The 17830-nt window shown below is 44.9% G+C and overlaps 2 protein-coding genes across 2 annotated transcripts; one reads left to right on the top strand and one right to left on the bottom strand.

Moving 5' to 3' along the window:
- The first annotated feature begins 10538 nt into the window (after window positions 1-10538).
- LOC130498632 (uncharacterized) lies at window positions 10539-14101 on the top strand. Its single transcript, XM_056992151.1, has 2 exons — window positions 10539-12391; window positions 12524-14101. Exons 1-2 carry the CDS (start codon window positions 10555-10557, stop codon window positions 14008-14010), a joined length of 3324 nt encoding a protein of 1107 aa, XP_056848131.1. The 5' UTR covers window positions 10539-10554; the 3' UTR covers window positions 14011-14101.
- Window positions 14102-14955: 854 nt separating this feature from the next.
- LOC108831814 (uncharacterized protein At3g60930, chloroplastic-like) lies at window positions 14956-17474 on the bottom strand. The gene is made up of 4 exons (XM_018605326.2): window positions 16772-17474; window positions 16598-16696; window positions 15875-16440; window positions 14956-15801 (listed from the first exon to the last, which is right to left on the bottom strand). The coding sequence occupies exons 1-4, from the start codon at window positions 17472-17474 to the stop codon at window positions 14956-14958; spliced, it is 2214 nt and encodes a 737-aa protein (XP_018460828.1).
- Window positions 17475-17830: the final 356 nt, after the last annotated feature.

Raw genomic sequence — 17830 nt, forward strand, 5'->3', positions numbered from 1 at the left:
ATCGATACTCATCCAGAGTTATCGCTCGATGTAGCTGAGAAGATCCGCGTACTAGAAGATTATAATCGACCGATACTCATCCAGAGTTGTCGATCGATATCGAGGACGAAATGGTTTAGCCGACTACTTCACCAAGACTTCACCAAATTACGAGATTGCCCCTGACAAGTTTTTAACCTAATGGAAATGCTTAAATATTCCTGCTAAGTGTTTTTTGACGGCAACCTTCGAAAGAAGCAAGCTCAAGAGAAAAGCAAAGAGTGTGAGAGAGAGACTAGAGTTTATATTGTTTTGAGAGATTGGAGAGATTTCTCATCTCCTTTTGTATTTCTACTTATTTATATCTATGCAATTCTTTCATCTATCCATTGTCATGAATTGCTTAGCTATGTCTGAGTAGTCTACTTGTTAGATCTAGAGTTTAAATAGGTTTGTGGGATTAGCCCCACACTATAATTGCTAAGTTGTGGCACTCATCAAATGGATTGCACCCTATGCTTGTTCTAGATTAGCTAACTAGAATATAGATCACTAGGATCTTTGATTATCTTGAATTATCCATTTGAGATAGCTTGTCTCCCGTTGAGAAGAGCGACAACTCCTCCTTGAGACCTAGTGTTCATTATCGGCTCACACCTAGGCATATCTAGAAGCCGTCGATCGATATCCCGACAGGTGAATCGATCGGCGCTGCAAAAGGTGTATCGATCGATATCTCAAAAGGATATCGATCGACTCTTTTTCTGTGCCAACATTACGACAGTTGAGGCCAGAGATCTAGATTATTTAACCAGTGATACTTCACTTGGGTTAAGCGGCTGAGATCTATAATATCATGCAAGCAACTTGTTAAAGCATTTATAGAAATTATAATCTCCATTCCTGAATAAAAGCCCTATGGCTAGCACTCTTTATCACATTTAAACAACCCATCATATTGTTAGTTAGAGCAACTACCTTGCTCATTTTAGGAATTGTTACTTTTATTTTCATCATATAAACCAACTTCACCTAGGATTGATTAGTAGATTTTGTTTAATTGGTTCCCTAGCTCCTCGTGATTCGATCCCTAAGTACTACAGCTGTACCTCTTATTTGAGAGAGTAAGCTCTACTGGATAATTTGAGCACTATCAAACACTCAGAAACCTCAGGGTTCAATGAGCAAACCTCCGGGTTCAGTAAAACGGCTTTCGGGCCTAGGTAAGGGACCTCAGGGTTCAAGGCCTTAAGAACTTCCGGGTTCTAGGGCTCAAGAACCTCAGGGTTCAAACCAAGCTAGAACTCTAGGGTTCTAAGCAAGGATCTTTCACTCCAAAACTAAAACTCAGGTTTTTAATAATGGATTAGAAGGTCTAACGCTTTTCTAATCATTTCAGGGTTCAGTCAATTTACTAACAGGATCCATGTCCTAGACACTGATACCCGTCCAAGGGGTCAACACCTACAAGGGTCCGACCCTCACGAGGCTCTAGCCCTTCCAAGGGTCCATCCCTTCCGGCGAATCTACAAGTCTACCTAGACGTCCTGGTATTCTGGAGATACGACGTTTGCTCGACAAGGGCTGTACCCCTGGGCCGTTGATGCCGCAACATGATCCCAATCCTAGACCCTAAAACTCCGCCTGGAAGATTGTGCTCGAAGCCCCTACGAACCGTTCTAGTTGGAAGACAGGGCTGGAAAATTATGAAGACATAAATTTAAGAAGAGAATACAACAGAAAAAGGGGAAAACGATAAGTATTATTATTATGCTATCAGAAGTCCTTATTCGAGTACAAGATCATCAAAAGCCCGGGGAAAGAAATCATAATATAGAATAAAACATTAACGAAAAAGAAAAACGCTTCAAGGCTTCGGGTGATGTGGTGCCGGATGAAAAGCATCCAGTCCACCTCTCCCATTCATCGAACCTTGGACAGGCCCTCCAACAGGTCCCCAGCGACTGATATTCCTCTCCGACTACTCCTTCACAAGCTCCCAACGAGCTTGCTCGCGGCCCTCTGCATGGTCAAAGCTTGATGAGTTATCACCTCTCGAAGCTGGGTACAAAGGAAGAGGATCTCCTCGTGCGGAGAAACACGCCGGCATGTACCAAACAATCTGTTATTTCCTGCATTTCTTAGGGTCGAGGAAGTCGCAATTGAGGAGACAAAAGAAGGTGATGCATAAGACCGTGTCCTTTGAGGATTGGCCCTACAATATTCATTATACACCGATGATATCGAAGCTCCAGGAATACCACCTAAAAATCAGCAAAGCAAAGGGTCAGAACCGATCCAGTGACTGTTTAAGGGAAAGAAAAACTATCTTACCCCAATTACGACTATGACGTAAGGACATCCGGCTCATCAGAAATAAAATCCAACGGTATCGCCTGGGAATATCCCTTGTCAGGTTCACCATAATTTCGCCAGCAGGGAATACCGGCCGAAAGATCTCTGCAAAAACATTACGTAAGATGGAATAGCGACGCAAAAGTTATCTTAAAAAATAAAAAGGGGGCATACCGACGGATCACCAAAAGATAGGATAGCGCGGAACACCATTAACCTTCATGAACGCATATCTCCTGTTCCAGAAGTCGTTTGAAGGGAAACTTCCCCGGACTCCCCTAGGAGGTTCGTCTACCAAAGGTTCACCGTCACGAGACCAAATCTGATAAAAATCCTTCTTGTTTGATAAGGGAAGGAAGGAGTAGGAGTACAAAATTTCAGGTAGTCCGAAGGGAATACTGTGAAATTCACCCAACACTTGAATTGCCATCAGGGTGCGCCACGTTGCTGGCATGAACTGCGAAGGAGAGACCCTAAAGTAAGACGCTACTTCCGCGACCAGGGAAGGAATGTCCCCCCCCCCTGAAGCCTGCTTCTAGGTACACCTCGAAGATGGCTATCTCGTCGGTACCTCCATCACGAGTACATTTGAATTCACCCGCACATCGTAGTTCCATCGAGTCGGGAAGAGAATACTTCCTGCGGATCCCTATCAGATCTTCCTGCCTGATGTCCGATATCGGACCATCCTCACCCTCATCACCAAAAGAACAAAAGCGACGCTGTCGCAAGGGAGCCATGGGAGCGTCTTCACTACCCACTCTTGAAGTCGCTCCTGGAGTCAGAATAGGCGAAGCGAAGGGATCACCGAACATGTACCGAGGCCTAGCATGACCACCGACATGGGAAGCTGGACTCGCTCCGAAGTGGGTCTGGTCGTTTGATATTCTTCTCAAGCAAGGGTGATGGTTCTGACTCGGATCTATGTCATTGTGATAGTGCTCAAATTACCCAGTAGAGCTTACTCTCTCAAATAAGAGGTCTAGCTGTAGTACTTAGGGATCGAATCACGAGGAGCTAGGGAACCAATTAAATAAAACCTACTAATCAATCCTAGGCAAGGTTGGTTTATATGATAGAAATGAAAATAACAATTCCTAAAATGAGCAAGGTAGTTGCTCTAACTAACAATATGAAGGGTTGTTTAAATTGGATAAAGAGTGCTAGACATAGGGTTTCTATTCAGGAATGGAGATTATAATCTCTATAAATGCTTTAATAAGTTGCTTGCATGATACTATAGATCTCAGCCGCTTAACATATGTGAATGAATCACTGGTTAAAATATCTAGATCTCTGGCCACACCTTTCGCATGATGACACAGAAAAAGAGTCGGTCGATATCCTTTTGAGATATCGAGCAATACACCTTTCGCGGCGCCGATCGATTTACCAGTAGGGTATCGATCGACGGCTTCTAGATCTGCCTAGGCGCGAACCGAATATGACCGCGAGGTCTCAAGGAGGAACTGTCGTTCTTCTCAACGGGAAACAGGCATCGCTCAAATTGATAATTCAAGATAATCTAAGATCCTAGTGATCTATGTTCTAGTTAGCTACTCTAAACCAAGCATAGGGTACAATCCATTTGATGAGTATCACAACTTAGCAATTATAGCTTGGGGCTAATCCCACAAACCTATTTAAACACTAGATCTAATAAGTAGACTACTCAGACATAGCTAAGCAATTCATAACAATAGATAGATGAAAGAATTGCATAGATAGAATAAAGTAGAAATACAAAAGGAGATGAGAAATCTCTCCAATCTCTCTCAAACAAATAAAACTCTAGTCTCTCTCTCACACTCTCTGCTTTAGTTGTAAAAAGCTTCAAGCTTCAAAGGGTTTCAAAACTTGCCGTCAAAAGCACTTAGCAGGAGTACATAAGCATTTCCATTAGGTTAAAAATCGTCAGGGGCAATCTCGTAATTTGGTGAAGTCTTGGTGAAGTAGTCGGCTAAACCATTTGGTCCTCGATATCGATCGACAACACTAAATGTGTATCGATCGATTATAATCTTCTAGTACGCGGATCTTCTCTGCTACATCGATCGACAACTCAGGATGAGTATCGATCGATTGTAATCGCAATGTTGACTTCCGACTTAGTCTTGAATGGTCAACTCGGGTGTATCATCTCTTGTACTCCAAAATGCTCCAAAAACATCACTTTCTCACAAAATGCTCCTGAACCTGAAAACATACCTAACAGGCTAGAAAACAGATTAAATATATAATAAAATACTAGTATACCATGGTTAAAAACGGGTAAAATCCATGGTATATCACATTGAAAGGTGCTAGAACATTCATATATATACCTGGAAGGATTTTTCATTTAACCACCAAAGGGGAAAGGAAAATCGGCAAAAAAATGTTCATCAAGAGAAAAAGGAAGGGAGGGGAAAAATCGGAAAACCTCCTATATTCCTTTTCCGGAAAATTTCCAAAAACCGTGCCAAGGAGATCTCGCCGTCAAAGGCTATCGGCATAGCGGCTAGGGTTTCTCCTTGTTCCTTTTTTTTTACGATAGGGCATTCATTCTACAGCATGGATCGAGCCCCACTAAATTATCTCAATCCTCATCAAGGGTCTCGGCCTGACCCACTGCATGAAGATAAGGTATCTAAGAGATGCTCTGTCCCAAGAAGAAAACCATCAAGGCTCAAGACGCACATGTTATCCCTTGATTTCTACGAGCAAATCAAGGAATAAGGGGCAAATTGTTGGGGAAAAATATCCAGACATAAGTTTTCTCCAGCTTCCGGATAGGTACTCGACTTCCGGACCCTTGCTCAAGAATAAACCAGGGACCGACCCCTGCCTTAGGTCCGACCCCCTAGATCGGACCGACCCCTTGGAGCAAAATAGAAGTTTTCCACCTAAGGGGAAACTTCCATTTTTCGATTATGGAAGAGTTCTATTACTTGAAGCCGACATCTACAACTATAAAAGGGGAACCCAAACCCTAGAATAAGGGATCGACTTTCGGAGACTAGAAGATTAGAGTTTAGGCGACAAAGACTAGGGTTTATACACCCAAACATTGTAGTCCTGATTCAAACACTCAATAACCTCTTCTAGTTTAGGATTTCTCTTGCTTTCATACAAATCCTCTAGTGTTCCGTAGTACTAAAACGATCCTACACAAAAATACCCTAACATACACAACTACTAACAGCTACAAGGTTGATCCTCAACCTAATCCAAGTCATACAATAACCGAGGTTCCATTCCCCTAATCCATTCTATCTAGGTCTATACAACATTGACAGATCATACCTTTGCCACATCCACGGAGCTTGATAGCTCATTCTATCAGCTGACTTAGCTGTTTTTTTGCTAGCTCATCCAGCTAGCTGAGCTGAACCACTTCACTTGGGGTTCCAGCTGATCGAGCTGTGAGGTAGCTTTGCCCAGCTCCCCGTCCACTCGTCCAACTCCCTTATATCTGCATAAACTCTCCCCTTAGGTACTTAGTCATTCAACCAACCATCCCCACAGACCAAGTACCTTTGGGAAGTCTTCAGTTGCAAAATCAACCTCAAGCAAACATACTCCAAAATTTAATTAAAATTCATGATAATTCATGATAATTCCAAACTAAGAGAATGATCTAATCAAATTTCCCAGAAACGGCCTAGATCATACTGAATCTCGGCCAAGATCAGCCAAACCGGCCATAAGGGACCACCCCTAAATCAATTAGATAAAACTAATTAAAAACCATGATAATTCATGATAAATACCCATTAAGAGATTTCCATAATCAGATCTGAACAATTCCTTCAGGAACTATCAGATCTCAACTTACCAGCCCAACCAAGGCCATGGAGAGGTTCTCTGAACCGGCCAAGCCATGGTTCCATGCCTCCATGTCTAAACAACAAAGAATAGGATTAATAATGCCCACCAGGTCCTGAGTCAATCAACCAACCACCCCACATGACTCAGAACTGATGAGTCTTCACACGTACCTAACCGGCCATGGAACCATGTCTCAATGAACCTGATCAGTCTTGCTCTTCTTCATGGCTCTCAGCCAATCCTTTGCACATAGGTTACCAATCCAAGGTTGATAACTATCATACTATATGATTCCATTACCTTATTGCCACGGCCTGAATCCATTGGTAATGCAAACCATATATCTGGTTCACTCATGAACCACCATGAATCACTAACTGTTGCATAGCATCTAATTACCATCCGACATGGATGAATTAGTTCAATTATGATCCGCCCTGTTTGGGAAAAATATCTAGATATAAGTTTTCTCCAGCTTCCGGATAGGTCCTCGAATTCCAGATCCTTGCTCAAGAAGATACCGAGGATCGACCCCTGCCTTGGGTCCGACCCCTAGATCGGACCGACCCCTTGGAGCAAAATAGAAGTTTTCTACCTAAGGGGAAACTTCCATTTTTCCGATTATGGAAGAGTTCTATTACTTGAAGCCGACATCTACAACTATAAAAGGGGAGCCCAAACCCTAGAATGAGGGATCGACAATTCGAGACTTAGAGATAAGAGTTTAGGCGACTAGAACTAGGGTTCATACACCATCAAACGTTGTAGTCCCAATCAATAAATCAATAACACCTCTTTTTCTCGATTTACAACTCTTACAAACAAATCCTCTAGTGTTCCGTAGCACTTAAACGATCCTACGAAAAAATACCCTAACAGTTTGGCGTTAGAAGGAGGGGAGTGATCCAACTACGTGACGATGACACTAGAGAACGATGTTGGGCCCGAATATGGTCCGGTAGCTGATCTCCAAATAATAAAAGATGGTAATGGGCCGGGACAGGCCCATCGCAGGCTCAATGCCTAAAAAGAGCCGGAGGCTGAAAGCTAAGGATTCTAACTAAGGAGGTCACGACGAAGAGGAAGCTCACGTCACAACAAGAAGAAGCGCAGGAACCGGTCAAGGGGAAGCTGTTGCGGATTCCATCTCAAGTGGAGAAAATCCCGGAGGTCAGTTGGAGACAACTTAGAGAAGTCCAAGGCTATAAAAGGAGAGAGTCGAAGACTAAGAAGAGGATCCGATCCAACTCATATTTTTACTCAACATTCACCAGAACATTCTTATCACAATACTCTTGTAATCTTTATATTCATCGAGAGATACATCTTCTTGTAACCATTCTTCTATCACATTATCAATACAAATCTAATTCATTCTATAAGTTCTTACGGGATTCAGCCCACGTTATCCTTCCCTAACCATTCTTAAACATAAAACCTGATCTAAAATCTAGGTGTGAGTTTTACCCCTCACAATTGGCGCCGTCTGTGGGGAAGAAACAATCGAATCCCTTACTCTAACTTAAGGATGAACCCTACTGATCAGACAACAAACCCGTCCGACCTTAACCTCCCGATTCAGAGCGATGGCTCACTGAACGACGGAGGCTCTAGTCTCGTAATCACAGAGCCTCAACGTAGCGACCACCGATCTGGCCAGCAGCTTACGGCTGGCGCTCAAACGAGCCAAACTACAACTGGTGGAACTAACCCAAGATCATCGGGTGGAAACACTCCCGAGCTCCCGATCACCGAGAATCCTCAGCAGCAGGCCATCCCGAATCAAACGGAGGCTCAGCTCTCTGAGATCCGCCAGATGATGATACAATTAGTAGACAGAGCTCAGGAAAGTGAGCGCACGATGCATCAGCTGACTATACGTCAGCAACGATTCGAAGAGATAACTAGATCTCTAAACACAACAACCCAACCACCGCAACGACAAGCTCCGGGGGTCATTTTTCATGATCGATTAACCGATCCCTCATTTCCCCGAGCACGATTAAACTTTTCCCCTGATAGCACTGCCCCGGAAGGACGCGGATCTGCTTTCCAGACACCTCATACTGGAACAGCTCCCGTGTTTAATCCACCTAACGCCAGTGCTATGGGAAGTAACATAAGTTCCACACCAGGCCAGGTTACTGACAGGAGTACTCGTTTACCTCCTCCGCCGCCTGATCTTAGGTCCGGAGCAGGAATATCCTTCCCATCTGGGGGCAGAGCGTCAGCTTCGGTTTATCAAACCAGAAGCTCAATCCCGAATGGGGACGGTTATCAAAGGATAGATTCCGATAACCCAAGAAATGGCGAGCGACTTAGCCCACCAACCGCATGGGAGGATGAGCCAACTCGATTCCGTCAGGAACCTGCCCGTCGGGAACCTGCGAACGATCCAAACATCCTTCCGTTTGAAGGACCTGAAGCTATCCGTAGATATATGGAGCGAACTCATGCGGCTCTCCAGAAATTGGGAGCTCAAGTCCATAAAGCTACGAGCTCAGCTCCCGAAATCGATAGCTTGATCGAGGAAACCCGTGGAACTCCATTCACGGACAGAATCGCCAGCTTTCACATAAGAGATACCCGAAAAATCAGAATCCCTGAGTATGATGGGACTTCCGACCCGAAAGCCTATTTGAGAGCTTTCCGATTGGCAATCATTAAAGCCCATTTCACACAAGAAGAATGTGAAGCAGGTTACTGTAGGACATTCGCCGAAAATTTGGTCGGAACAGCCCTTGAGTGGTTCTCCGGTCTCGAGCCAGCCTCGATAGATAATTTCGATCAATTAACTAACGCCTTCATGAAGCAATACTCAACCCATATCCTGAAGCAAGCCTCTGAGGCCGACCTTTGGAAGGTCAGTCAAGGAATGGGAGACTCATTACGAGTTTACATTGAGAAATTCAGGGCAATAAGAACTAAGCTCTCGAATCCTAACAACCTAGTCGCCATCGAGGCCCTTAGGAGAGGTCTGTTCTATAGATCGAAATTCTGGTCAGAACTAACACTCAATACTCCTCCAACTATCGATGACGCTCTTCATAGAGCCACCAAATATATTACTTTGGAGGAGGAGACAGCTGCACTGGATAAACTCCACAAGAAACCTCAGAGTCATTCGAAAGGTGAATCCTCTGAGACTAAGGGACCTCATAAAAAGGGTAACCCTCGAAATAATCATACTCAAGGAGAACATTCCTACGCAATCGAGGAAGACAAGGAAGAGAAACCTGTTGCAGCAGCAAACAAAACTCCCTGGTCAAAAGGCTTTGATAAAGGCAAACGTTGCTCTTATCATGATCGCGAAGGACACTCAACCGAGGAATGTTGGGACCTCCAACGCCAGCTGGCAGCTAAATTCGCAGCTGGGGAAATAAAGGGCGTGGACCTTAAAAAGCCATCACCTTATCAGAAAAGAGGCTCCAGGGACACTTCCCCGAAACGCGAAAGGTCACCTGAGAAGGAGACCGATTCGCCACCTCCAGCTCCCAAGAAAAGAGTCGACATGATTCTTGGGAAATTCCCCCAAGGAAAAAGTTTACAAGTCGAAGCTCTCTTGAGCAAACCCTCCCCTCAATCGAGCCCCGACTCGAGGGTGGACTGTATCCTTGGAGGATCAGACATATGTCAAGACTCCGTCAATTCCATTAAGAATCACGTGCGGAAGGCTGTGTCTAACACTGGACCTAAGCCTCCTAACCCCGAGTCCAATACTAAGATTTCTTTCTGGGAAAGCGAGACCTCGAATCTTGACAGACCTCACGATGATGCGTTGATTGTCACCCTGAACATCGCAGGATACGAGGTTCCTAAGCTCATGATAGACACAGGAAGCTCTGTCGACCTCATTTTCTATAACACCCTAAAAGGGATGGAAATAGACGACTACGAAATTATTGGCCAAAAAGCTAACCTCGTAGGCTTCTCCGGAGAAACAGCTACCTCATTGGGAACTATCAAGCTCCCAGTCATAGCTGGCGGAATAATGAAAATGACCAACTTAGTAGTCATCGATAGACCTTCCCCGTTCCACGCGATTTTGGGAAGACCCTGGATTCACAAAATGAAGGCAGTAGCCTCAACGTACCATCAGTGCGTAAAATTCCCAACACCTGAAGGGATAGCTACCATATATGGTAGCCAGAAGATATCTAGGATCTGCTATTTGGGAGGATTCGAAATCCTCAAAAAGTCCCCCCAATAGCAATTACAGATCCAGGGGGTCGCGAAATGCAACAAAATATTCGAGGTCCCCCCAGGAACCTAACCGAAAAAGTCTGCATCGACGACTCTGATCCTGAAAAACAGGTGAGCATCGGGTCCGAGCTACCTCCTGAGACAAAAAAGGAGCTCATTGATTTTTTGAAAAGCAATGTCAAAACCTTTGCATGGTCCACCAGCGACATGAAAGGAATAGATCCGAACGTCACCACCCATAAACTAAAAGTAGACCCTACTTTCAAACCGATCAAACAAAAGCGTCGTAAGCTAGGCCTCGAAAAGGCTCAAGCTGTTAACGACGAAGTTGACCGACTTACGAAAGCGGGGTCCATTCGAGAGGTACATTACCCCGACTGGTTAGCTAACCCGGTAGTGGTAAAGAAGAAAAACGGGAAATGGAGAATCTGTGTAGACTTCACAGACCTAAACAAAGCTTGTCCTAAAGACAGCTTCCCGTTACCTCACATCGACCGCCTGGTTGAAGCAACAGCTGGCCATCGACTCCTATCCTTTATGGATGCCTTCTCAGGGTACAACCAAATCATGATGGATCCTGAGGACCAGGAGAAAACTGCGTTCATAACCGAACGAGGAACCTATTGTTACAAGGTTATGCCATTCGGATTAAAGAACGCAGGAGCTACCTATCAGAGGCTAGTAAATAAGATGTTCGCTGGACAACTTGGAAAAACCATGGAGGTCTATATCGACGACATGCTAGTCAAATCCTCAGCTGGAGAAGATCATATCTCTCACCTAAGGGAATGCTTCGACATCCTTAACAAGTACGATATGAAGCTCAATCCCACTAAATGTACTTTCGGGGTACCCTCAGGCGAGTTCCTAGGCTATCTCGTAACCGAAAGAGGCATTGAAGCCAACCCGCAGCAGATAGCAACCTTCCTAGAAATGCCGTCACCTAAGACGACCAGAGAGGTACAGAGATTGACTGGACGAATCGCGGCATTGAATCGATTCATATCCAAATCCACCGATAAATGTCTCCCGTTCTACAAGCTTCTAAGAAATAATAAGAAGTTCTTATGGGACGAGAAATGCGAGGAAGCCTTCAAGCAATTGAAAGCATATCTCTCCGAACCTCCGATCCTATCTAAACCAGTAGTAGGAGAGCCATTGTATCTATACCTCGCTGTATCAACTGCTGCAGTCAGCGGCGTTCTGGTACGAGAGGAACAAAACGAACAAAGACCTGTCTATTACACCAGTAAGAGTTTAATAGACGCCGAAACAAGGTACCCCGCAATGGAAAAACTAGCTCTAGCAGTCGTAACAGCCGCCAGAAAATTGCGACCTTACTTCCAATCGCACTCGATCATCGTAATGACCTCACAACCATTACGAATGATATTGCACAGCCCTAGCCAGTCAGGGCGATTGGCTAAATGGGCCATAGAGCTCAGCGAATATGATATCGAGTATAGACCTCGAGCAGCAGCGAAAGCTCAGGTCCTTGCTGATTTTATCATTGAACTGACATCCGAGCAGTTAGACTCCGAAATGAAGTCCCCGAAGTGGAGCCTATACGTCGACGGAGCCTCATCAAAACAGGGCTCCGGTATCGGCCTAAGGCTAACTTCCTCAGCAGGAGAAACCATTGAGCAGTCATATAGGCTCGGATTCAGCGCCTCAAACAACGAAGCTGAATACGAAGCACTAATCGCAGGGTTGAAGCTCGCCCTAAGCCTCGGAATCCGAGAACTAAATGCTTACAGTGACTCACAGCTAGTAGCTAGCCAGTTTCACGGAGAATATGAAACGAGGGACGAAAGAATGGGGGCATATCTCGAAGTCGTCCAGAACCTCACTAGGCAGTTCGACAAATTCGAGCTAACAAGAATCCCACGAGGGGAGAACTCCTCAGCTGATGCGTTGGCTGCTTTAGCTTCCACGTCGGACCCCCTTGTAAAACGGATCATACCCGTAGAAGGAATCGAGAAACCAAGCATCGACATAGCTACTAAAGCTGAGAAAGAGAGCAAACTAACAGCGCAACTCAAAGGTACCTGCCCTGAAACGGTAGCTACCCAGGTTTTCACAACATTTTGGTTTCCAAAAACCAGAATATGCAGCTCTAAAAAACATACCTCCGGGAACACAATCCAAATCATGGAAGATATTCCTCGAAATTCAGACTCCCTAGAGCCTGATCTCAAGAATACCCCCGGGGGCACCAACTCAGACCCAATTATCTGCAGAGTTAAAACCAGAAGCCGTACAGCTCTCAAAAATTCATCTGGAGGTATTCCTCGGAATTCAGACTCCCTGGAGCCTAATCCTACCAATACCTCCGGGGGCACCACGACACCAGGTCCCGAACAGGAACCTCCCTCGTCTCTTCATAACAAAGTTGTAGGAAGAGAGGATTGGAGAATTCCAATCACGCAATACATCCTGGAGGGAAAGACTCCACCCAATAAATGGGAGGCTCGAAAGCTCAAAGCATTAAGCGCGAGATATTGCGTAACTGAATCCGTCCTCCTCAAACGAAGCATTTCCGGACCTTACCTAAAATGCGTCCATGGTCTCGTTGCTATGAGACTCATGAAAGAAATGCACGACGGTTCCTGCGGGAACCACTCTGGAGGAAGAGCTCTAGCCATCAGAATCAAAAGACAAGGATATTTCTGGCCCACCATTATAGCAGATTGTGAGGCCTATTCCTCTTCATGCGACAAATGCCAGAGGCATGCACCGATTATACACCAACCTGCGGAAAAGCTGTCTAACATATCCGCCCCTTACCCATTTATGAGATGGTCCATGGATATTGTGGGACCACTAGTACCATCAGGAAGTGGAAAGAAGAAGTTACGCTTCCTTTTAGTCCTAACAGACTACTTCACGAAATGGATAGAAGCTGAAGCTTTCCAACAGATAACCAGAGTCGAGGTCGAGCAATTCGTATGGAAAGAAATCGTGTGTAGACACGGCGTCCCATACGAAATCGTAACTGACAATGGAGGACAATTCATATCCCAAGATTTCAAAATATTTTGTGACAAGTGGAATATTCGCCTGACCTTCTCATCACCTCGCCGACCTCAAGGTAACGGACAGGCGGAGGCTGCTAATAAGTCAGTATTAGCAAACCTCAAGAAACGCCTTGGAACCCAGAAGGAACTATGGTCAGAGAAGTTACTCGAAGTACTTTGGGCATGTCGGACCACCCCACGAAAAGCTACAGAAGAAACTCCTTTCTCCTTAGCATATGGGATGGAAGCTGTCGTTCCAGCTGAAACCATTGCTGGTAGCCTCCGCCGGGAACTCTGTACGTCCAATCCCGCAGCTAATGATCAGCTCCTAACCGACAGCCTCGATCTAATCGAGGAAAGACGGGACCGAGCGTTGATTCGCATTCAGAACTATCAGCAAGCAATGGCACGACAGTACAATTCCAAAGTCAGGCTCCGGCAGTTCGCTGTAGGTGACCTAGTGCTTAGGAAAGTTTTCGAAGGAACCAAAGAACCAGATGCTGGGAAGTTAGGAACCAACTGGGAAGGTCCCTACCAGATCATCCACGTGGTACGACCTGGCGTTTACAAGCTCCGAAAGGTGCGAACCGGGGTACCTGAAATCAGATCGTGGAATGCCACGAATCTTAAGAGATATTATCATTAGGTACCTAAAATCCCTGAACTACGTTAGGCTTGATCCCTTGACCGGGTACGTAGGCAACTCCGTCATGAGTGCAGCCCCAACCTCATTTCAATACTTCGTTCACTATAATCAAAGGGGGCATATGTCTGATTAAAATCACATAGCCCACACAGCAAGTGTATGATCGTTATAATACAGCAATTGTATGATTACTATGATACCATGTATCCAATTATCAATAAAGAAATTGTTCTCGATATCTCAATTCTTTAACAAAACAGGTCTCGACAAACCTGGACCTAAGGTCTTAAAATCCTTCAAGCAATATCAGGTCTCGACGAACCTGGACCTAAGGTCTTAAAATCCTTACCAAATCTCTAAGGTCTTAAAATCCTTACCAAATTCTAAGGTCTTAAAATCCTTACCAAATCTCTAAGGTCTTAAAATCCTTACCAAATCTCTAAGGTCTTAAAATCCTTACCAAATCTCCAAGGTCTTAAAATCCTTATCAAATCTCCGAGGTCTTAAAATCCTCATCAAATCACAAAGGTCTTAAAATCCTAAGCAAGTCTCAACGGGTCTTAAAATCCCACAAACAGGTTCAGGTTCCCAAGAACCCCCGCCTAAGGTGTCCAGATTAAACTTAGGTTCCTAAAAATCCTAAGCTAGTCCCGATACTCTAAGAATTCCTCTTAAGGAACTAAAAACGACCAAAGTCTTCCAGACTTATCATAAGATTCGATTATGATCAAGTTGTCATATTTCACGACTAAAAGCCAAAAACTCAAAATGAAACGAAAACCAAGTTTGAAATTAAAACAAGGGTTTAAAAGCCTCCCCAGGCTAACAAGGATTCAAAGTACAAACAGATAAAGGTTTAAAGACCTCCTCAGGCCATAAGTCTTGAAAACGAAGGATAAAGAAGCCCATTGGGCAAAAGTTTTAGAACATGAAGAGCACCGGCTCTTAACCTTCTTTGGATCCAGGATCAGCTTCATCATCCTTATCCTCCTCGATAGGGTCATTCCCCTTGACAGGAACCTCTACTTCAACATCCTGCTCGACACCTCCCGGGGTTGTCTCAACTGGAACTAAATCAGGAGATACCGAACCCAAGTTAGAACCATATTCCCCAGGAAACGTCGGATTAAACATATTGATCTCAAAAGTACCTGAGCTCTCGGAGAATTGAGGAATGGGGAGCTTGCTAACTGAGAAATCAGAAACTTGAGCTTTCTCACATGCAGCACCAGCATCCGGGATCAAAACCATCAAACGATGATACTCCTCTTCAGCGTTCTCAATTTCCTTAGACAATAGATCCTTCAGAAGCTCGGTGTTTGCCTGAAGCTCCTGAGCATAGATCAGAGCATCGGTCTCTTCCTTCTTCTTGACAAACTTCTCCTTCACGGAGATCAGGATCTTGTTGTAGGCTTCAGCCACCTCCTTCTTACCTTTCCTGACAGCTAGCTTAACTTCAGCCTCTTTGTTCTGTTGGCTAACCTGAGATGAGACGATCAACTCTTGAACCTGATGCTCAGCTATCCTGCGAGCAGCATCTAACTCATTGATCTTCCAATTCTTCACCCGAATATCGATAGCCTGACTTTCGATCTTCCCTTGCTGAGTATCAGCCTTCGAACCGAGCCTCCCGACCTCAGCTTCAAGCTCAGAAACTCGAGCACGAGCCAGGTCAAGCTCCATCTTGGTAGTCTTGAACAACTCAGTGGCCTGAGCTAAGTCACCAGCGCTAGGAGCACCATGTACGGTCTCTTCGAACCTCAGCTGAGCCCTGTTGATGGCTCCAGCTAGCTATAACAAAAAAAATGCATATGATAAAAATAAATTTTTTGATAGCGAACCAGGAAAAAACAAGACTACGTACTTGACCCACGTGGTGAGCTATCCCAACGTACTCTTCTTTGTTGGTCATACCATTGATTGAAGGCATGGAGCACCCCACCATCTTCATATGCCTCATGATGGTTGCCAAACCCCAAGGGTCATCCAATATCGATCCCGGCTTAGAATGGGAGAAGTTCCAACCCACGGTCCCTCCCCGTGAAGACGAGGAGGAAGATCTGGCGGGTCTATCTCCCAAATCGGTCCGAGACCTCTTGTTTCTCGGAGGTTCGACCTCAAGAGGGCCTCTAGCAGCTTGAGGGTTAGCTTCAGCTGTTGGAACCTCAACACCAGGAACAATATCTTGAGTTCTAGGCTCAACTGGACTAACATCCTTAGCAGGAACAGAGGACCCATCATCAAGGACCTCTTTCAGCGAGCTAAGGAAGGCTCCTCTTTGGGTCTTATCGCTGCATCGCGAAGCACTGGCAGCTGCAGCAGGTTTATTCCGGGAACGGAAAGAAGGCCTCATCTTTGGAGCTTGAGTCATTTCGGTTTCGGAAGTACTAGCTCCAGTCGAAAGATCTACCACGAAAGGACCTTCAGAAACTAAAACAATGGAAAGCTTTTTAAGTTATCTCTGAAGGCAAACCTAGAAATCAAAAACAAATAAGCAGAATCCGAAAATCACCTTCTAAATCTTCAGCAGGAATCGGGTCAAGGAACTTAGCGTTGTATCAATCCGGGAACCTAGCTGATCCAATACGAGAGACGGTGAAAGACGCCCAAGTATTGGGACTCTGATGCAACTTTCGAAAGAGAGCTCTAGACAGCTTGTCAGAAAGCTTAGGAGGATCCTCGATATCTGCATATGAAATCAAGGGATCAGCAAGTAATGATGATTATAAGTAAGCAAGACACATTCCTAAAAAATCCTAACCAGATATATCGGACCAAATAACCGAGAGAGCACGACCCAAAGGGACTGTGGAGGGATCAATCTTGACATAAAAGTATTTTTTCCTCCAGTCATCATCACTACCAGAGGATTTAAAAAGTCCAAGCCTAGGACGGCAAGGAAGGTAGTAGGTACCACTGCCACCGTCCTTACTAGAGCTCTCCTTGATCGTGTAGAGGCTCATCAGTTCGGTCAGTCCAACGGCGACTCCTTCCTCCTTAGCTCTGGTAATGAAACCATTTATCACTCGGATCACCGAGGGACAGAGTTGAGAGAGGGCTAGTTGATAATGATCAAGAAGGTCTAACAGGAGATCCGGAAGCGGAAACCGGAGGTGGCATTTAGAGATATACTTCTCGTGAATGCAAAACCAACCTTCCGGGGCTGTTTCGGGAGTTTCGTCGGAGGAACAAACCCTGGCCAACTCCTTTTGGCCATGAGCTTGAACCATGAGGTTAACGACCTCCTGAATCTTTAGTGAGGAAGGCGAGTGAGGGCCCGGAGAGGTGCTCCCGCCAGAAACTTCCTTCTTCTTCACCCGCTTGGAGACCCTTCCCGCGATTGAGTCCTTGACTTCCTTCTTGTCTCTTTTCATTTTCTCACCAATCTCTTGCTTAACCTTCATTAAACGCTTCCCGGGGGCAGAGATTCCGGTCTCGCCGGAACCTTCTTTCGGAGGGTCCATTAGAAAGAGAGATGAGGGGAATCGAAAGGATTGAGAGGGGAAAAGGTGGAATAAGCTAACTAGATCTCTTAGAAACTAAGGATTTTAAGAAATTCGCAGAGGATCAATGGTGAATCGAAGGCTGAAAGTAAAGTAAAAAAACGTAATAAAATAAAGGGGTGGAGGAGAAGTTACCTTGGAAACCAAGTGGAGGCGTGGAGAATATGGACAGCGGCAGTTAATGTTAGCTGCTTTATATCTTGTCACGTCTCGAAAACCGGAAATCAAATTTCAAACTCGCTTTAATCTAAGCCATCGATTTAATCAAAAGAAATTTACAGCCGTTCGATCAGATAAAAGTAAATATGGTTGAGATA

Source organism: Raphanus sativus, chromosome 8 (genome assembly GCF_000801105.2).
Source record: "Raphanus sativus cultivar WK10039 chromosome 8, ASM80110v3, whole genome shotgun sequence".
Lineage (NCBI taxonomy): Eukaryota > Viridiplantae > Streptophyta > Magnoliopsida > Brassicales > Brassicaceae > Raphanus > Raphanus sativus.